Here is a 22,857-nt window from a genome sequence, read left to right on the forward strand (position 1 = left end):
AGATTCTCTCTCTCCCTCTGTCTCTGCCCCTCCCCACCTCCCTCTCTTAAAAAAAAAAAAAAAAAGAAAAAAGAAAAAAAGATGATGTCAGCCAGGCTGCTGCCATTTAAGGTCTTGCCTGGTGCTGGAGGGTCTGCTTCCAAGTTCACTGGTGTGGCCTCAGTTCCTTACCATGCGGGGCTCTCCATGGCCTGCTTGGGTCTCCAGACATGGCAGGCAGCTCACCCCCAGCAGGTGATCCAAGAGAACGGATGAAACGGAAGCTCCTATGTCTTTTATGACCTAATCTTAGAAGTCACATACTGCCACTCCTCTATTCTATTTGTTAGAAACGAGTCTTTAAGTGTAGCCCACCCTAAAGGGCAGAGAAATTAGACTCTCCCTTTGGAAGGGATTTTTGGATGTGTTTTAAGACTTAACCCAACACTACATTTGTGTAAATGTTTACCTGCCTTCCTGGACTAACAGTGCCTTGAGAATAAGACCCATGTTTCTATTGTTTGCTGCCATGTCCCTGGCATCTTCCGGAATGCCTAGCAAAGAACAAGCATGCAGGAAATAGCAAAAAGGATGAATGAAGTGATAAATGAACAAAATTTGTATTTCCATCCCAGTGCTAGAGAACTTGGGACAAACCATGTAACATTAGCCACTGGTTTTGGAGAAGGGGAATGATTCTTTACCTCTCAGGTTGTTATAAGAATTAAACAATACAGCCTATGTAAAGCACCTAACATCACCCGGCACAAAAGGGGGCTCATTAAATGTTACCTCTCATTTTCTTTGCCTCCACTACAAATGCAATCCCTCCCAAGCGACATGGGGTCTACTTCTCATGCCCCTCCATCCCTCCTAGCCTGTCACTCCGGTTCAATTGCTACCTCTCTCCTTCTGGCTCACTCCTTTCTACTGCCCTCCTGACAATCCCTCGTGCCTCTGGTCCCTGTCTCGTGTGATCCATTCCATGCACGGCAACCATACGAATTATCTTCAAGCCCTGCCCTGATCATTCCCTCCTCATTTCAAAACATTTTTGTCCAAACTCCCCCAACAACCAGAGCCCAGTGGAACTTGCCAACTTAATTTTTCACTCTCCCCCCGTATATGTTGTACAGGAAGACTATTTACTGCCCCCACATGTGTGGCCCTCAGGCTGTGTTTCCCAACCACTGTCCTTCTGCTCATGCCATTCTTTCTTTCTCTGAGCTCCTACTGTAAACTCCATTTATCTTATTGCATTTATGTTTATCCATGTCTTCCAAGAACTAGAATGTGTAGGCTATTTCTGTTACTAAATTGGAAGCATCTCGAAGGCTGGGACTATGTCACTCATTCTTATAGCCTCTACTATTGTTCCTCTGGCCTGCACTAAGAAAGTATATGATAAACTCTGTTGAATTGAATTTGAATTCTAGATGGCTTTTATTTCCTTATTTGTGCTGACTTAATGATACATCCAAGCCCAGGTACCAGAACAAGATAGAGCAACATGCTCTGCCCATACCAATGATTAGAAATTTGACTTCTGGGATCCCTGGGTGGCGCAGCGGTTTGGCACCTGCCTTTGGCCCAGGGCGCGATCCTGGAGACCCGGGATCGAGTCCCACGTTGGGCTCCCGGTGCATGGAGCCTGCTTCTCCCTCTGCCTGTGTCTCTGCCTTTCTCTCTCTCTCTCTCTCTCTCTCTCTCTGTGTGACTATCATAAATAAAAATTTAAAAAAAAAAGAAATTTGACTTCTAGCCACATATAATCACATTCTTTTCATGTCTACATAAACTAAATGACCCACAAATAGCAAATCTTTAGTAGAGCAATTGCAGGATATAATATGGGTTACATTTTCCTTTAATTTTGGCTTTAATGCAAGTATCTTCACCTTAATATTAGTAGGACCTCTGTGCTCATTTTTAATGCTCTGTAACATTTTCATTATTGCTAATAGCAAGAATACCATAAATATATTTGAAGGTAGAAAATTTTTAAATGATTCTGTGTTATCTAAGTAATATGCAGCGGTAAGTAAGATTGGGGAAAATTTGTCAAATGAATGAAAAGAAGAGACTGGCAAGGTAAGACATTTTGCCTTTAGATTTCCGTGATAATGCTTCAAAAGTAGATGATGTTTTCATATTTTCAATGAATAAAGAGCCTACTTAAACCACACACACCTAGGGAAATTCTTGCTCTTGAGTCATGAAGAGATACCTTTTGGAAACACATAGTAAAATTGCAGGCTGAGACTGGCATAGACATGAAAACTATTCAGTGTCTCCTCAATATATTACCAATGGTGTTCAAACATTTTGACCCGGCAAAATGATTTTCATTCTGGTAGAGCAAAGATATTTTGGAACTATATTTCCCTGCCCACCCCCCTCTATATCTAAGGGGCCATGACTGCTTGAGCTCTGTAAACACATGTAACCCTCTTCAGACGAGCGATGATCAAAAACTAATTCTTGTATATAAACATTGGTCATGTACTCTTCATCCTCCCCATCCATTAACCCTGGGTTGATAGAAATTTAGTGGACAATCTCTCCTTTATATTAGTATTTATAAGCCTTCAATTACTAAAGAAGAAGGTTCCACCAGAATAATAGGGACTTTCATCTTTGGTCAAATGTTAAAAGCAGCTTCAGGGCGAAGAGGCACATGTAACATTAAAACTTTGAGATCTATCAAAAAGCTTTATTTTACAAATGAGGAAACTGAGGGCCAGGAGATTTAAGGACCTCATGGACTCTGCACCACATGGCAAGAAACTTGTGACCCTGCAACATGCTTCCACTTGGCATTTTCCCACCTGCCCAGTGACTAGTCTAGTCCTGGGTGTACCAAACTTGTCACCATTGGCACATTGGGCCAGACAATTCTTTGTAGTTGGGTGTGTTCTGTGCATTGCAGGATGTCTAGCAGACCTCTAGTCTCTAACGACTGGTCTATCCAAAGCCATCTTACTGTTTTAATCAACTCTTCTATGTTTCCTGGGAAAATACCTTAAGCCACTAATGCATCATATTGAGCATTAGAACTCTAGATAATTTACGTGAGAAACCACAGTCTTTCAAGAAAAGGGACTTCACTGCTTATTTCACACTCACAGATCAATACAATAAGAACACAGATACAATACAATAAGAACACAGTCTGACTCAGGTTAGCCAATCCCAATTAATTTTAGCATAAGAGAAGTTCAAAAAGGGACAAAACACACACTGACAGTTTTGATTCATGTTTAATGAAAAAGAAGTTACATGAATAGAAATGGACATAAAACAAAGAGATCAATTTGGGGAAATATGGTGATAGGTAGAACAAGGGAAAAAATCATCTCATTCCTGAATTTATTCATATATTCCTATTAATTATTACCTATCCAAAATATCTCCTTAAGTCCAAAACAGAGTCATAGTTAATAGTCTTACTGATGTTTTCACGGGAACTCACCAAAGTAATGTCCAAACAATACTTTTGCATTCCCCCCATGCCCCCAGAACACACACAAGCAAAGGCAGAGATGTTTACTGGCTGGTAACGTGGCGTGAAAAAAAAAAATGCAGCCTTATCAGCTTTTTATTACAACAGCAAGTCAGCACTGGCAGATGTGCTTTTGGCACAAACATGCTTTCTGCTAATATTTTCATGAGAAAGCTTTTATGATATGCAACCATTTATTCTTAGTACAATCCATCGTTGAGGGATTAAACCTAACTCTGGTGAACATAAATATGTGCTCAGACATTTCTGACTTCAGGTTCGGGCACAGTTGAAATATTCAAGATGTGAAATTTAAAAATACACAGATAGGAAACTGCAGTGAGCATCTTACTAGTTTGTTTCATGGCTCAATTCTGTTCGTGATTCTCAGCCGAGTCAGCCAGGACTCTATTTTTATCATTTTCTACCCTGATGTACAGTCTGAGCGCATCTTCCTAAAGAAGAAAAAAATATCTTTGGAAATGAATCATGATCTCTGAAAACATATATTGGCAATAGGTTTGCTTTCATCATCTTATTTAGAATAAAATATGCCCTCTCTCAAACTCGATCTGGCAAGCGTCAAATTCATGATAGACATTTGTCACGTGGGTAATTTTTATTACAATAAAGAAACAATAAAGTTTTACACACTATCCCTTTCAAATAAAAATCTTTGGCCAGCACACAGCAGTCACCGACCTTTGATGCTCACATTGAATCGTTTAAAGTTAGGACGAGCCCTGTCTCTTCTGATACTGTATTCTAAGTTTTTCCAGCTGTTCTACACATTGGGACTGAGCCAACTTCAACGTCCGGTTCTCCTCCATCAGAGCCTCGAATTCCCGGGCCAGCTGAGCAGCATCCACCTTCTCCCTTTCTGCTTGATCCAGCTTGGCAATGAGCTCCTTTCTGAAGATCCAGGGGGCAGGTGAGGGGGAAAAGCACACAATTTAAACAAATAAAAGGATGCAGTAACAGCATAGTGAAAACAGAAGGTTTCATTCTGCTTTTCTGAATTTCACTATCTCTACTTGCTTCCAATGACTTACTTTTAGCTTTTCCAAGCTTCACAGGTTTTAGCCACTAGGATTTATTCTAATATCTCAACCAGACACGTCCAAAATACTAACTATAGACCGAAAGAGTTCAGTGAGTCCTCCGCAAAAAAAAAAAAAAAAAAAAAAAAAAAAAGTAATTTTTTTGGTATATTTTTTTGTTGGAGTTTGATTTGCCAACCTATAGTATGATACCCAGTGCTCATCCCATCAAGTGCCCCACTCAGTGCCCATCACCCAGTCACCCCATCCCCCTGTCCACCTCCCCTTCCACTATCCCTTGTTCGTTTCCCAGAGTTAGGAGTCTCTCATGCTTTGTCACCCTCTCTGATTTTTCCCACTCATTTTCTCTCCTTTCCCCTATTGCCCATGGTGGCCAAACAGTGGGAGGAGCTTCAGTGTCCATCGAAAGATGAATGAATAAAGAAGATGTGGTCTATGTATACAATGGAATATTCCTCAGCCATTAGAAATGACGAATACCCATTTGCTTTGACATGGATGGAACTGGAGGGTATTATGCTGAGTGAAGTAAGTCAATCGGAAAAGGACAATCATTATATGGCTTCACTCATATGGGGAATATTAAAAAGGTGATTTTTTTAAGAGCATAACAAATTGTAAAAGTTACAATTAGTTCAGGGACAATAAAACCCAGAAAGTCAGCTTATAATTTAAGGTGTGATCTATTACCCTATGTGTAGGACTATAGTTTGTCCCTTACCTTGGCTTTGCCTTCCAAATTCAGTTCCTATCTTCCTTTATTTTCTACTCAGAGCTTAATAAATCTTTATTAGGCTTCTTTGAACTAAAGAATCCAACTCCTTCCTGCAAATATTACTTTCCATGGGCCTTCTCTGCTGTTTATATATATCTTGCAGCCCTATTTAACAAAAGCAATATATCTACATTTTATGCTAGCCTGACTCTAGAATTTAGGAAGTAGGCTAAGGTTATTGGAGGGAACTTGTAGTAATACGGTCTCAAACAAATTCAGGTCTCAGTAACTACATATAAATAATTCATTGAAATAAATACATATAACAAGGAGGTCAAGATTCCCAGCCCATATTTAGATTTACTAAACATGACCACCCAAAGCAGGTCCACTCCCTTCACATGGAGCAGTTAATCCTAAACTAGATCTAACCAAATTCTCTGTATATATGCATGTATCACATTTCATTCTCTGTAGGCAAAAGCACAAGGAACTTGGAAGAATGCTTTAACCAAGTGATCAACCTTGACATCACCAGTAAGGAGATAAATAGATATCGCCAGCACCAAGGACACATCCTTTTTCTGGTATTCCTGCCAAAAATGCATACACTAGACAACCTCAAATTGAGGGAAATTCTACAAAATTGCTAGCCTGTACTTTTCAAATTGCTAGCCTGAACTGTTCCATATTTAACGAAACTAAAGAAAAATGACAACTAAGTGCAATGTGCAATTCTGGACCGGAAAAAATTTGCTGTGAAGGACATTGTTTAGAAATTGATGCTATTTAAACGTGGATTGTGAAACAATAGTACTGCATCAATGCTAAAATTCTTAATTTGTAATTACTGTATTGTGGTTAAATGAGAGAATGTCCTTCTTGGAAAATACTGAAGTACTAAGGTATTTAGAGCAATGGGGCATGATTAGAGGATAGAGAGATAGAGAAAGAGAGGTAGAAAGACAATAAATAGAGAGATACCTCATCTCACTGAGGGAGGGAGAGAGAACCCCAGTACCATGCAGTGATGAAGGAGGGATGAAAAAGCACAAGTAGGAAAGCTTTCAATAATTACTGAATCCAGGAAAGAATATATGGGAGTTCTTTATACCATTTTTGCAACTTTTCTGTAAGTTTGAAACTATAAAAATCAAAAGTTACCACAGGAAAAGGACAAAACACAAATGAGAATTCAAGTTCTAGCATATTCTTCCTTCACCCAACGGACTGCCTTGTGCACCTACTTTGATGACCACTGAGCAAAACCAGTCATTGGAAAGAAAGTGCCCAAAAGGGACAAAGGGAAGATAAGCTGGAACACCAATATACATAAACACAAGGTACTTTGGGGATCTTATTGATCTTTGAATCTTCCATGGTACTTGGAATATAAAGGCTCCCATTAAATACTTGCTGAATGAATAATTAAAGAGTAAGATACCTCAGAGACAAATCACATGTATTTTAAAGATGAGGAACTAGGAATGCAAAATGCCTAATTGAGAAAGTCACCCACTAATAACCTATTCTTCTGATTAAATGTTTATGGCTCTTTGCCTCTAAGCATAGTTTAAGCAATAAATGTCAATAATTAAGTATTAGTAAAGTTCCTTATGTGACTGTCTTAAAGAAATTGATTAGTAAAACTTAATAGAAATGAAAAAGAGATGTCTCTAAATCCCCCACCCATCAGATCATCTATTCTTATTCTTTTTTTTTTTTTCCTTTCAAGTGAACTGTGTCACACAAATAATTCACATGGAATTAGAGTTTTGCTTTCAAATCATGGTCTGGGAATTGGCAGTACTGGATATAACAATAGCTATTGTCCTGGTTCCATATCTGACCTCATTTTAAACTCCTAGGGAAATCTGTTATCAGTTTTGACTGGTAGAAAAGATAAACCACAGAATCATAGATTTTACAACTAAAAGTAATGGTCATGACTGTCTAGTCCAGTTTTCTTGTGTTGGAGAAAATCAAGAATAATTTCTTCCTTACTGGAATCACAAGTACTTAACTCAATAAGTTTCTTAATTAGTCTGATGATTCTGATAAGCAATTATACATATATTCAATGAATACTGTCAAAATGCATGTTGTCTCCTGTCCAAGACCTACTTATATAAATGCATTTATGTCCACCCATTAGCAATTCATAATTAAACCTGCCAAATCAAGCTTTGGAGACAATCTTATAAATAGATGATCTGAGGAAAAATCAATATCTATAATTGGCTAAAATGTGGTCCTGCCTTTGGTTTCGTGTTTATCATTTCTATCATGGCCTTCAGTGTAATGTGATAAGGGGTAGAAGACCATCATTATAGGAATCCTATTTCTAAAATCAAGAGCCTACAATGTAGTTTCCAACATGATCTACTTCAACAGTGAAAAGGCCATAACCTTGGGTCCATCGCAGACCACCTGCCATCCCCATCCTAAGCCATATGCCTTGAAAAGTTTTTATTCACCACAACAAATTGGGGAAGGGAAAGTCTAAGTTAAAGAGAACTTTGAAACTCTGTGGAAACTAATTCCAAGATTAAGGAGGTTGGGACATGAATTCATCATTAGGACAAATATTTCTGTTTCTGGAAAAACCACTACCATGGTTCTTGGGACTTTCAAAGTTGACTAAGACTTTTATTTGGAAAAGATAAAATCCTAGATGGTTTGGCCATAATGAGCTAGCGAATTTGGAATAATAATGTAATAAAATATTATCTTCATCATGGGGATAGTTTTATTTAAATTGTGATTCAGACTGCACTATCAGTGGTTCTTAAAAGATGTGTGTTCTAGTACAAGCATTGATACACAGGAGAGAAGAAGCAGATGTCTCAGGATGGCAAAAAGGATGTGAAAGTCTACCTTCATTTCACGTGGGTGGGGGAACAATCAATGGTATTGAAATGCAATTGCAAAGCAGTCTAGACTGTGGCAATTGAAGCCCTACAAATGAATAATGAATAAGGAATAAATGTATTATATCATTTGGGAGCCAAAGGGCAACACTTCTTGCAGGAAGAAGTGAGAAGTGAGAAGAAGTGAGAAGAAGCTCTAGAGTTTCTCTTGGCACAATTGATCTTTTGAGCCAGATGACTCTGCTATTGGAGGCTGCCCTATGCACTGGCATTGTAGGTTTAGCAACATCCTTGACCTTGATTCACTAAACGCCAGTAGCATCTTCCCCTACTCCATCATTACAACCAAAAATGTCTCCAGATATTGCCAGTAACTGGGGGTTAGGGACTGAGGAATTGGCCCAGTTAAGAACCGCTACTCCAAAGGAAATGGAGATTTTCATATAGATTACCCCACAAAGGGTTAATCCTGTAATAGAAATAGATGAAAGGCAAAATGTTTCCTCTTTCTGTTTCCCTAAAGTTTGTAGTCTCTTTCCTCAGTAAGGGAGACTTACTTAAAGGACTCTCATTGAGGAGTGGAAAATATGGTTTTTAATATGTCCCTTTTAATATGGTTCCAGGCAGAGGTTAGATGGAGAGATATTGAGGAATGAGATTCCAGTTAGAAGGCTGAACAGCAGGTAATTAGGTGACATAAAAGGCCCAAATCATTATGACTGGGGCATGAATGGAAAGTATAATCTCAAAGCCTGAAGAAGTTTGGAACGTTGGGATTTCACACAAAGCTAAATCCTAAAATGGAAATATTTCCTCAGCTATATCTCTGGAGCAAAGTAAAGAGCCAAGACAGTTCTTTGGTTCTTCCATTCATCCACTCAAGTCTTTCTTGAAATCCAATTGCAAACCAGGCACTTTCCTTGATTCCTGCTAGCTAAGTTGGTCTCAGGAAGCATATCTCTACTGTTGGAAAATGAATGCAAGTCCTATACCCTACACAGAGGCATCTTACCCATATCAGGATGTCTTAGGGAGGAGGATAGGCCTCCCTCCCCATATTACTGCCTATGCTGCAAACACTTAAGGAGATGTATCTCCTCCATTTGTTATTGCTTTATGTCAAATTTGCTAATTTCTGGGGGCTGTGTAAATTTTTTTTAAATGCTTGGAATATAAAAGTGCAGTTTGGTTTTCAGTGTTTTCTAGCTGTGATACCATTTTTCAAGGAAAATCTCACCCTGATGTGAAGCAAATAAAACCAACCAATTAGGACTTTTTCTGATTGGCCTTCAGTCCCCTGCCTGACATCCCCTCCATCCCCAATCTTTGAAAGGTTCCCCAGAACACAGCTTAAAAATCTCTGCCATCAGGATTGTCCTAAAGAAATAAATATTTTTGGTTAAACCTACAAAGCTATTGTTATTGGAAAATCCAGAACAAATTAAATGCCACGATTGAAACAAATCAGAATAGGGCTATTTTTAGACTATGCTGTTACAAATTAATATGCTCCCTTTCCCCCATCCTAATATTTCCCCTCAATGAGTTATTGCTCCTTCAATCATCATTTTATGTATTTTTAAAAGATCCGAAGATAAGGGTGCCTGGGTGGCTCAGTCAGTTAAGCGTCAGACTCTTGGTTTCAGCTCAGGTCATGATCTCAGGGTCCTAGGATCAAGCCCTTCATTGGGCTCCCCACTAAGCAGGTAGTCTGCTTGTTTCCCTCTCCCTCTGCATCACTCTCCCCCTCTCCTCAGGTGTTCTTTCTCTCTGAAATAGATAAATAAATATTTTGAAAAAAAACAAAAAAGATCTGAAGATATAGGTCTGACACTTTTGTGTTATCCCCATATGAAAATCCTTTTCGAATGTTTTGCCTGAACCTACAAAAATTATATAACATCTTCTCAATTCCATAATCAAAAGAGAAATAACCCAACTAAAAAATGGGCAAAGAATCCGAATGTCTCTGAGAAGACATAAAAATGCCAAATGCCAATGTGAGAAGATGTTCAACATTTTCAGCTGTCAGGGAAGTATCAATCAAAACCACAGTAAGACATTTGCATGACTATAACCAAAAAAACATAATAAGAGCTGGCAAAGACATGGAGAAATCAGAACATTTATACATTTCTAGTGGAACTATAAAATGGTGCAGCCATTTCAGAAACAGTCTGGCAGTTCCTCCAAAGGTTACACATTGAGTTATCACCTGATCCAGCAGTTCTGCTCTCAGGTACATACCCAAGAGAATGGAAAATATACGTCCACGCCAAAACTTGCATTCAAATGTTCATAACAGCCCAAAGGGCAAACAACCCAAATGTCCATCAACTGATGAATGGATAAATAAAATATAGACTATCCATACAATGGGATATTATTCAGCCATGAAAAAGGAATGAAGTATTGACACACACTACAATGTGGATGAACCTTAAAAACATCGTGCCAAGTGACAGAAGCCAGTCACAGAAGGCCACATACTCTATGATTCCATTTATACGACATATCCAGAATAGGTAAATCCATAAACAGAGGGTACATGAGTGGGGGCCAGTGGCTGGTGCGGAGAGGGGGGAAGGGGCTCTACGTTTGGTTCCTGGGTGATAAAAATGCTCTAAAACTGTGATGATGTTGGCACAACTCTGTGAACATGCCAAAAACCAGAGTTATTTTTTTCATTATGTAACATTTTTCATCCTGCCTTTTCTAAGAGTTTATCTTTCTTCCTGACATTCTAAGTCAATCTTCTAAACACCAGAGCATCTGGCACAATGTTTCACATATGCAGAAGATAAATGGTTCCCCCTTTGAACAAGATAAAATACCCAATCTGGAGCAAAGCAACTTTTACTAATTGTAAATCTAATTGTAGATCTAATTATAGCTTAATCGTATATTTTAACTTGCTGTCAAAATATTGGCGATAAATTTCAGAAGTCATAAAATATCTGCCTCTCACTTTTTCCCATTACATCTATAAAATACTGTTATATTTTGAAAGGTTACAGTATTTATTGAGAAAAGTATGTACACATTTCATTTTATTATATATGCAATTCTATAAAAATATTGGTTCACATTCAAAAGGCCTAGAAAGAGGCAGAAATAATGGTAGGAATTTTGGAAGGATGTCAGAATTCTTGGTAAGTTTTTAAAGCTTTCAATAAAATTGTCATTTTTTTCAACTGAGAAGAAAAAAAAAATCCAATAAAAGTAAGAACAAGCTTTTCATACATCAAATAAGCCAGAAGTGATTCTTTAAATTAAATTCACTGCATGCTGAGTTTATAGTCCCAGAAAATGTCTGACTCTCTTTATCTATCTAATAGACATGATTTAAAATAATAGTTATAATCAACTCTTCTCTCTCCTCTGCAAAGTCTCCCAAACTTGATCCAGGGTGACCCCCTCTGGAGATGAGAGAGAAGTTCAGCTTAACTTGTGCCCACATGACTCTACTAAAGAACTCTTTTAAAACGTCTGAGTTAGCATCTCTCTTTGGGTCTAGCTTACACTAGCCAATCAGAGATAAAGTAATTGCCCATACTTTATGAAATGATGGGAAAGAAATTCTTTTCCAATTAATCAAAAAACAGAAAACTAATGACTTGGGTCAGATCCATTTGACCTAATTTATCTTGCTTGAACACAAAGAATGTTCAGGAAAATATCTGTTATGTAATGAATTCCCACTTCAGGAAAATGTTAATGAAAACGATGATCATCAATCACCCCTGGAGGACTAGTATCACTTATTTGTAAATATAAGATATACCATACTTCCTATTTTTGCAATTTATATTAGCAATTCCTTATTGCTGATATACACTCTATTTTAAATATGGACCTACAAATTACAAATGACACATCTGTTACATTGTATACACAGAGGGTATTACCATGTTTTGTAAACCAGTCATTCGAAATCACCCTCACTTATGTTTGACCCTATGCACATGTCCCTATTCAGTGATAGGGACACAAAGAGATGTTAAAAGGTGTCCACATTTGTAGGGAATTATGCATAGTCAGAAAGTCAGGACATAAACAGATAACTATTGATAACAGCAGCCAACAAATGTGCCAAAAGAATCATTCCAGGAGCCCCTGGGTGGCTCAGTCAGTTAAGCTTCTGGCTTTTGATTTTGGCTCAGGTCATGATCTCAGGATCATGAGATCCAGCCCCACTGAGGGTTCTGTGCTCAGCTCAGAGTCGACCAGAGATTCTCTCCCTCCTGCTCCCTCTGCCCCATCCTTGATCACTCACTCATGCTCTCTCTCTCTCTCTCTCAAATATATAAATAAATCTTAAAAAAAAAAAAAAAAGAATCATTCTGGTAAAATTTCTTTTACCCAGGAAGAGAGATGAACCCCGTGGAGTGGTTGGGCAGGGCTATTGGCTAAGCTCTCCTTGAGGGTAGCATTTGGTAGGCAGAGAAGAAGGAACCAGCGCTCTAGACCTAGAGCTCGGTATAAGTAAGTAAGGGCACAGAGCAGGAAGGGTGAATAGGCCAATGTAGATAAAGACGATAGATGAGGAAGAATTTTCTGCAGGGGTTCTAAGGCCATGGTGAGCTAGAGCTTGCAATCCAGGCCAAGAACTTGGTGTCGTTTTCCAGCGATGTGAAGCCATAAGCAGGGACACCAGTTATAATATTAACATTGATCAAGATTCGAAGCAGTAAGTCCTGATCCCAAATAGTAGAAGCAGGAATGGAGGAAAAAAAAGAATTTGAGAGACTTTATAAAAAAGAAAGGAAAAAAGATAACAAAAGAATTTGGTCTTTGCCCTGCATCTAGCCAATTATTTAAGAAGAAAGTGGGGGGAGGGGCAGGAGATAACATCAAGAAAAGTCCAAAGTTCAAACAGGCCTAGGGAAAAAATAAGATTAGTTATGCAGAAGCAGCAAGGATGTGTTTCAATAAAAGTCCAGAGGAGTCACTGTTACATCGTCATTCTATTTCTTAATGAAACATACAAAAATATAAACTTACAAAACATACAGTTTAGTGGATGAGATTCATAATTGCCAAAAAAAAAAAAAAAAAGGCCACCCATGGGTTAATTGAAATAAGCAAAGTCCTCTAATACTTTCCATCTGAAGAATTTACAAATAAATACATAATTACTTGTTTTTTTCTGTCTCAACAGCACAGTTCACACACACACACACACACACACACACACACACACACACACATGGAAATACGTTTATAGGTTACTGACTATACAAGACCTCCTTTAACTTCCCCATGGATCACATTATTAATAAGTTTTTTCAGCTCCTTTAAGAAACTTTTTTAGGACTCAGATTATGTGCAAATGTTCTGAAAACTCTCAGACCAAAAAGGAAGTCTCAAATGTATGAGGAGGAAGTTGTGTTTTTCTGATCTCCTCATAATCATCTTTTAATCTCCTTTAGTCATAAGTCTAGGTGTGATTTTATGTTTGAAACACAACACAGCAAGGAAGTAAGAAAAGGTTTGTTAACCAAGGTCTTGCAGTAAGTACAAAGTCTGACCCTACAACCCATACCAATCCCACCATGTTCTCCATCAATGATGTCCAACCATCATTTGGGGTGCAGAGGGTTGGGGGGGTGCAGTCTTCAAAGAGTCCTAAGGACTTTATAAATTTCTCAAAACATATTTCACTTGCTTTGGTTTGAAAACTAAGTAATAAATATCCATGTATCACTTCAGGAAGAGGGGAAAAAAAAGCAGAAAGTTAAAGAATCAAAACATGTTTTGATTATGTGTCACTCAACCTGATTCAGTATCTACATCCTGTGTACCGTGCTCAGCTTCAGAAATACGATGGTGAGCAACACCTGACTCTACTTGCTCTTGGGGATTAAAAGCACTTAGTAGTTACCACATAGTAGGCGATGCAAATATGAATCAAAAGATCTCACTAATAAATATGTGAGCACAGACTAACCAATGCGAGGGTGGAAAGGTGCCTGAGGCTTTGAAAGTATGAAAAGGTGGGGATCGCTGGGGCAGACACTAGTAGAACTGAGTGCAGTGAAAAAGGAGGAGAATTCTGAAAGAAAAAGCTAGATGTGAGTAAAATTAGAATGCTTTAATTAATTAATTGAATTAATAGAACTCTATAATTCCCTACAGCAGAACTCGAATGGTAATGAAGCTTTCAAGACAAAAAATTTCCTCAGGCTCTTAGACGATAAAATGCAGTTAGTCAACTGATACATTTACATTATTCCAGAGATTTGTCCCAGCAGCTTCTTTACAGGACACAGGAACTCCCCCACGTAAGCCTTAATCAAAATTCACCCCAAGCCAAAGTGCTCTTGGGTTTTTGGGTGCATCCACAGACACTCTGAGTGGCTCCGGGTGCTATTTTGGCATTTTTAATTTCCTGAGCTAAAAAATGTTTATTAAAAAATTAAGTTTCAGGTAGGAAGTACTCCTCCTGCTCATCTTCTCAGTACCCCATAAAGGAAAGCATTTTGTCTTCAGCAGTTGGGTTTGGATCTTTTCTAGAATCCAACATAGTATACACAAAAGTGGCCTAGTAACCTCTGAACTACAGAATGTCACTCGCCCCCATCCCTCCCTCTCCCCCTCACATTCGGCCCATTCCTTCCCTGCCTTCCCCAGTCCAGGACCAGTAGACAGTACTCAGAGGTGAGAGTGTTCAGGGGGATGGTACTTACTTCCTTTCCTCAAGCAAAGCGATTTCCTTTTTGACCTCATTGTATTCTTCTGCTATTTGGCAGTGCTGTTTGAACACCTGCATGGATTCCAGGGAGTCATGACAAGGCGGCAGAGGCTTCATAAACAACAACAATAACAACCAATCAGTCCGTTTCTTCACATCAGAATACGTTATCAACAATTTCCCTAAACCAATATTCTTCAGAGAGAGATTTTTGGCATGAGGATAGCATCATCGGTCAACATTGGACAGAGTTTGGCTGATTCTACTTGACCGCAAACAGGGAGGTGGGCTGACGTTCCCCACATTCATCTCCCAGTGTCAGTCATTTGTGAGCATTCTCCAGCCTGAGGCTCAAGACATGCCTATTAGGGGCCATGCATTAGAGTAAAAATAGGGCTTCCCATAATTCTGTACTTCTCCCCAGAAACTTAAACTCTGCTTTAGAGAAGGGTAATGATGGGGAAATATTTCAGTTATCTGCTTTATATACCCCTTGCTTTCAGTGCCTGTAGCCCAAGAGGCATAATCTCATCTTGGAGAATGGATAGCCCTACAAGAAAACCTCTCTTTTGAGAAATGTTTCCAAACTGAAGAAATGATGCTGGGCTGGAAACAAAGCTGGCAAGGATTAACAAACCTCAAGAAAGATGAAACCCCAAGTAAAATGATGCTTAGCAAATGTGAGGCCAAAGAGAGTGTGGATTCATGTCTTTGTTTCTCTCCCATACACAAGGAGAACAAATGCCAGCAGGGCAAGCCTTTAGATCCATAACATGTTGAGAATTCTGCTCCTTTCTAGAAATTATTTTTTAAAGAACCAGTCTTCCTTGAGTTTATAATTTTAATTTCTAGTTAGCAACACATTGAAAACATTACTTTAAGAAACACTAGCTAATAGTCTTTTAAAGAGTTTTTTTAACTACCTTATTCAATTATTTATAGAAAATGGTATACAACATATGAGAAATCCAATTCCATTGTTAGGTAGGCTCTTTGATCTAATCCTTTTCTCACTATAGTCTATATATGTAAGTATGTGTATGGCTAGGTCATATTTTCACTGATTTTATATTAGGAAATTAGGAAATAATGCATTCCTTGCTGCTTGTTCCTCTATACTCTTCTAGAACAAAGATTTCTTTGGGTGTTGTATTCAGTAACCCCACCTAGGATGTAATAGAAGTTCTATAAAATCCTATAAAGTCTGATTGGTAGATAAAACGACCCCTCTTATTTATCATGCAGCCTCTGATTAGAGGTTTTCTAAAGGAAATAAAATTCAAAAATAGATTTGCATGGAATTTGCTTTCATGTGGAACATCTCATGTCCAAATTCATGGAAAATTTAATAGTAATTGCATTATGGAACATCTTTCCCTACTGTCCCATGAACACATTCATAGCAGAAACAGCCTGTTGGAATAATTACCATCTTTCTTTATAGAAATAAATTGAAAAGTACTGCCCAGAAGGATTACAGTATAACACACCCCATGAGACAAAGCTCTTGCCAAAGGAATTCAGAACTCCTGGCTCCTGTGGTCTATGTCCTAGAAATCACCACCCCCCTCATCAATTTTCACCTGTTACCCTGGCAAATTACCAGGTATAACAGTAAAGAGAATGAAAACAATTTACTCCAGGCACCCTAGCCAAGTTGCTATTAAATCATCTGTGCCCTGTGTCCTCACTGGAAGGTCCTAAGACTTTAAGCATCTTATTTCCTGTCCTTATGAACATCACATAAATTAAATTCAGTTAATTCCATAAGTTGCCATCACCGGTAGGTCTCTGAGTCACAAAATCAGCATAGTCATCTATGTGATAGCTAAAAATTCTAGGATTCGATGCAAGAGGGTTTATGTCCTTAAGAGGGAATAAATGAACATAGCCATGTAAAGGAAGAAATATCCTTTGCAGCTAGGATCAAAAAAGGAAAACTCAAAATTACATATATAATTTTCTTAAGAAGAGAGGGGTCTCTCTCCCCACTTAGCTTGTTACCTTGCAATCCTTTTATTAAGTGGGAAGTTTTTTCATCTGTTCTTTTTTTTTTTTGGCACTTAATTGTGGGAAATTTGAAGATATTATGTAGAGGTAGTGTGATCACGCTGCTAAGGGTATATGAGGATAGGGAGTATTTCAGGATATATTCAGTATCCTCATATGCTCTTAGCAGGATGATCATGCTACTTACACATAGCACTATTTTCAAGATTTCTCACAATTAAAAAGTAGTGCCAATTAAAAAAGGAAAAGCCAAAAATACTTAGTGTTCAGCATCTCAGGGAATAAAAGGATGCCAGGTGTCACTTCAGCTGCTAATTCCTACAAGCTCTGTCTTCACCCAACTTGGCATATAACTCGGCACCACTTCCAATTCTCCCAATTTGTATGAGAGCATTAAAAAGCAAAAGAGCAGATTTTTTTTAAGCAAGGAGGGAAGTTATATTGCATAATCCACCACAACACTATAAAATCATTTCATTAGTTGCCAGGGACCGAGGGGGAGAGGGGGAAATGAGGAGTTGTTTAATGGGTATAGAGTTTCAGTTTTGCAAGATGAAAGAGTTCTGGAGATTAGTTGTGCAATAATGTGAACAGACTTTACTGAACTGTACATTTAAAAATGATCAAGATAAAAAAAAAATAAATAAATATAAATAAAAATGATCAAGATAGTAAAATTTATGTTATGTGTTTTCACCACAATTTTTTAAAAAGTTAACGCAAAAAAAGGGGGGGTGGAGGACTTCCATTTGAGCTTTCTGCTGCCCCAAGCCATCTTCTAAGAATTGGGCCAAGAATTCACTACCTAAGTCTCACTTCATATGCACCCAAACACTCTCTCCTTCACAAATTTCATTCTCCAGGGAATCTAAAATTTCTCACCTCTTTATATCTAGGGCCATTCACCACAAACCCTAATTGTCGCTACACAAAACAAAGCGTCCCCTGACAGCAAGATGGCACTGTCCTTAGAAGGCATTTGACATTTATGCCAGCCAAAGAAACTCATCAAAGAATTTTTTTAAATGCATATGGTTCTCATCCCAAAGGGAATTCTGATGGATAAGAGTACTAAGATATGTAGGTTTATATCCCCCAAAAAAGTAGAACTGTAGGTAATGAGATGTTATTCTGTACAACATAGAACATGGTCACTGCTTTATGATACAATGTGTATGTTTGTGTGTGTGGTATCATAAGATATTCACTGAGAGTGACTCTCTTACCTTCTTATAATCCTGCAAAATAAGAGATACATATGACCAATAGCATTTATTGAATAAAATGAAAGTGTTTGCCTGAGGAAATAGATTCCTAAAATTTAAGCACAATAATCAAGTTTCCCGTGTAAAAATGGAGCTATCAAATAGGTTTATATCATGTGACATTTGAAATATTGGCACTCATGAACTAATCAGTCATGCATGGGTTAAAGATAGTGTTTAACATATGTTCACATTGAAAACTAAAAAATAATGTAAAAGCATACCAGTAGTAACCAAATGGGGGAAAAAAAAACTATTAGTTTCTTGGAATAAAAAATAACACATATTTTTGCTTTAATTCTCTTTGCTTTGTGTTGACTATTCTCGCCCGAGAGGTTTTCGTAGCCATGCTTCCCTGCTGGGAATGGTCAAGTGATAAATAAACTTTGTGTTGACAGTGAATTTCTCCTCACATCAGGAGGGGAAAAAAGTTTCCTTATTTTCTCCATAATTAGGCTGTATCTTCCCACACTCTGGATACACTTCTTCCATACTCTTGCCTAAGGAATCAAATACGGCATTCCAAAGACAAGGAATCCAAATGCCTAAGGAATCAAATATCACATTCCAAAGACAAGGAATCCAAATATGCTTGATTTCAAAGTGAAGAGGTAAAGGTGTTCTTCGTGTACTAGAGTACAGATTGCACAGGACCACAGAAACTCTTCAGACTCACTTGGTATCTAGCCTACTCACAAAACAGCCAGTTCCAAGAAGGTTAAATTAAGATACTCTCCTAACAGCGACTCAACCCAACTTTGAAACACATTTTTCCAAGACCCAGATTGGGATTGGGATTGGGATGAGGTCAGAGCCCAGGAGGGAGCACTTCTTCCTCACCATCTTTCCTCATCTCCTCCCAGTCCTATCCTGCTGCTGCCTGAGGATGGAGCTGGTAAGGGCTTCAAGTTACACACCGTGTGAGTAACTCACTACTACCCCTGGTATCCTAATCGTCAGGACAGATTTAACAAGATGAAGTAAGAGAGAAACCGCAGGATTCTGTTCCAAGAATGCTGGCTTGAGCCACACCATCCCATATCCACTCTCTGCCCAGGTTTATAGCAAGCTCCTCCTGAAACGGACTCCAGTCCTCTGGAAAGCGCCCCGTGGGAAAGAATCCAGCCAAAAGCATCTCTCTGCAAGGGGCAAAGCCAGCTTAAGTGCTTCCGTTTTCTACTTGGCTTCCTCAAATACTACTGGCCCCATCCACTTCAAAAAATGGAAGAATTTAATTTTCCTCTCCCAGCTTCCCACACAGAAGATTATATTTAGGAAGATAAATATTCCACAGTTGCTGAGCAGACTTTTTATTTATTCCTTGAATCTCAGCATTATCTTTATTTGGGGAGGGGGAGAGGGGATGGATGTATCTGGTCTAAATTTATGCTGTATTTCAATGTCCCCAAATTAACAGGCATAATTTGTTAAAACTAAATGTAAAAAACACAGTCAGGACTAATTGCAATATTTGAAAACTCTATCATCTTAGAATTTAAAACACTTTTGAAAATATTTTAAGAATTGGCATTTCTATAGTATCTACATGATGGCCAAAGTCAACACTAGTCATTGTACTGCGTATCTTCTATAACATTGAAATGCTGGATATTTAAGTCATCTTTGCTAATGTAAGCAATATTAAAGGGAGAGATTACTCAAGAGTGTCTCAAACTTTTCCAACAAGGGTGTCTTGTTGGATGGCTACTGGTTTTCTAAAAAAAAAAAAAAAAAAAAAATTAAAGGTAGCACTGTGAAGCTCCAAGGTATCTATGTATATTTTCCATGTGGTCACAGCAGCCAATGAATGATAAGATACTTTTCAGCATGCATATGAGGGAGAAAATGCAGACATTTTCAATGTTTTCTATGGGATTATTTCCTAATTGCATCTTCAGATGGATTCCAGTGTAGCAGAATCCTGGAATGCTAAGACTTTTCTATTTTCTATCATTTTCCTTTCCAAGACATCAAGCAATACACTGATGTAAGACCTGAAAGAAATTTCTGGAGAGACTGCTTGGATAACAAGATTCTATGGCACACAACTGAAGCTAAGAAACTGTTTATTTGTGGAGGTGACATCAGTTGCTGGACTTACTAGACTCTGTCTGAGAAAAGACAAGTTCAATGTGTACCACAAAGACACCTGTCACTATCTTGTCAGATCAGAGGGGAGGACTTTAGGATTAAGCGATTGCTCAATTTGGCTTAAAAAAAAAAAAAAGTCATATTGTTTTCCAAGTACCTTAGCTTAATGAAAAAAAAGGGAGCATCAGAACCTCTGTCCTAACTTAGATATCCAAAGAGATGCTTCTCTTATCATTTTACACATATAAAGATAAATGACTGATTCTTAAGTGCTTCAGTCAAAAAAATGATTTCACTAGAGAAGGAAATTAACATTAAGTGAGCAATTATTTTGCCAAGCAGTGTGCTAGATCTACTCATTATCACATTTAATTCCCACAACAATGTAAGATCAATATTATTGTCTCCGTTTTGCAGTTCAGAAAAGTGAGGTTTAAAGAAAGTAAATAATATGCCCCAAATCATGAAACTGGTAGGTATGGAGCTGAGATCTAAATTCAGGCCAATCTAATGCCAATGTCCATGCTCCAGCCATTGTAATTCCCATTAAAAAGTTTGTTACAATTTACTCATTAACATGTTCCCTGCCTGATTACAGAAGCATATTCTTCGCTGCAATGCAATTAAGACCAGATTACAGTTTAGCTTTGGATCATCCATAGGTCAAATGACAATCTCCAAAACATAACAACATGGTTAAATTTTAAGACAAATGTGGGGGGCAGCCCGGGTGGCTTAGTGGTTTAGCACCGCCTTCAGCCCAGGGCCTGATCCTGGAGACCCGGGATCGAGTCCCACGTCGGGCTCCCTGCATGGAGCCTCCTTCTCCCTCTGTGTGTGTCTCTACCTCTCTTTCTCCCTGTGTCTCTCATGAATAAATAAATAAATAAGATCTTAAAAAAAAAAATAAGACAAATGTGGTACTGACTCAGATCATCCTTCAGAGCAAGGGGGCTTGACCTCGTTTTCAAATGGAAGGAAGCCGAAGCCTAAAGACAAATAGTGATTTTTCAAATCATTCTTAGAAGCGGACGTAAAGCTGAGCTTCCTTTCTTTGGACTGCGTGTGCTAAACCAGCTCTACCCAAATACTTCCTCTAATAGGCAGAGAGAATTTAGAAACCAAGTTCTAGGAAAGGAATCTGCATAAAATAGAATCAACCTACCCACTGCCCCTGGGCTGAGACCTAAGGCCCACAAATGAACGTTATAAAGAGATGCTCATTTTAACACCTACCTTACCCCCAAAGTCTCTTGCCCAACATTTTGCATTAATAGAGACATCAAGAGAAATGTTTGTCATGGCTATTCTTGCCCAGGGCTTTTTTTGGCTTCTGTGAAAATAGAAGCATCACGAATTACATGCTCAAACATGTCCACATTCTTGGCAAAGCAACAGAAAAATCTAGGGGGTCAAATTGGTGGTAGAGTATCTACCAAATAGATATTTTATAGCTCCATTTTATAAACAACACAAGAATGTGTAATGGATATCAGAAAGTCACAACAGATTTTACAAGGTTGTTCTATTATCACATTATGGCAACCCTGCAAACCAGAAATAAAACGTCTCTACCTATCAGAGTAATTTAAGCAGTCCATAGGTTTCACAAAAGCTATATGGGAGAGAAAGCTACAAAGATTCAGATCCTGAGATCTAGTAGGAAATAGCAAATTTATTTAGACCAAAATATGACCTCAGGTTTCTCATCTCTAAAGTGGAGACATAATAGTTTGCTTACACAACTACGGCAAGGCTCAAATGAGATTATTTGCAGGGAAGTGTCACTTGCCTAGCGATTCTCAATGTGCATGGTGGGATTTAAATCTGAGGCTATGCAGAGAGTAGGGCTGGCAATAATCACCTGGCATCATTTATTTTTCATTTGGCAAGTTTTTAAGGCTCCTGTAGAGATAATCAAGAGTCAGTTTATCCTCAAGCAAACAGTGACAACCAAAAGGCACTTCATGTGCCTTTGTAACCTAACTTTTATTCTTCTGTAGAGGATTATGATGGTCGGTAAAATTCCAAGAGCCATTACTATGTGATGAAAGCACATGACACTGACTGTGAAGATGGCCTGCTCCACAGAATGGATTGTTTCTTTCTTACATAAAGCATTTTCATTGCTTTCAATAAAGAGACTTCCTGCTGCAGAATGGTTTAAATTTATATGCTTACGCTAAGCATAGAAAGAAGAGTCTGCTTTTAGATGTAATATTCTGTATTAGCTTTTCCTTCTCAATTCCCACTGTTTCATTTTTTAGTCATTCATGCCCTGGAGTATAGAATAAAGGCAGTAAGCTACAGCCCCAGACAGAGGCGATCCTAACCAAATGGCTTGACAACTGGCAAATGTTTATCACAAATTCAATAATATCCTTCACCAAACAAACAAGCACTTACTTAAATGATTTTAGGTGTGAAGCTGGAAATGTTCCCTCCATTCATGAAGACATAAAGCAATATCATATTCTAAGGGTAAGAGCTGGGGGGATCAAAGCCCATGAGCCAGAAAGCAGCCTCTCAACTGCTTATCTTGTTAAGAATCAATGAAGATGAAATAGCCTCCTGGATTAAAATAATTATATAAACTTAATTTGTAATATATGTCAAAGGGAATTAACACCATAAAATCCAAATGGGTCTTGGGATGCTTTAACAGAAAAA

At 38.3% G+C, this 22,857-nt stretch overlaps 1 protein-coding gene across 2 annotated transcripts in view; it reads right to left on the reverse strand.

Annotated features, from left to right (window-relative positions):
* Positions 1-3,226: 3,226 nt before the first annotated feature.
* Positions 3,227-22,857, reverse strand: part of MAP3K7CL (MAP3K7 C-terminal like) — a 36,566-nt gene continuing 16,935 nt past the window's right edge. For both annotated transcript variants that reach the window (XM_041735040.1, XM_041735041.1), the window contains 2 exons: positions 14,817-14,932; positions 3,227-4,393 (listed from right to left, as the gene is read on the reverse strand). In XM_041735040.1, the coding sequence (XP_041590974.1) occupies positions 4,213-4,393; positions 14,817-14,932 (297 nt within the window). In that variant the 3' untranslated portion in view covers positions 3,227-4,212. The remainder of the gene's footprint in view (positions 4,394-14,816; positions 14,933-22,857) is intronic.

The sequence above is a fragment of the Vulpes lagopus genome, chromosome 20 (genome assembly GCF_018345385.1).
Source record: "Vulpes lagopus strain Blue_001 chromosome 20, ASM1834538v1, whole genome shotgun sequence".
In the NCBI taxonomy this organism is placed as follows: Eukaryota; Metazoa; Chordata; class Mammalia; order Carnivora; family Canidae; genus Vulpes; species Vulpes lagopus.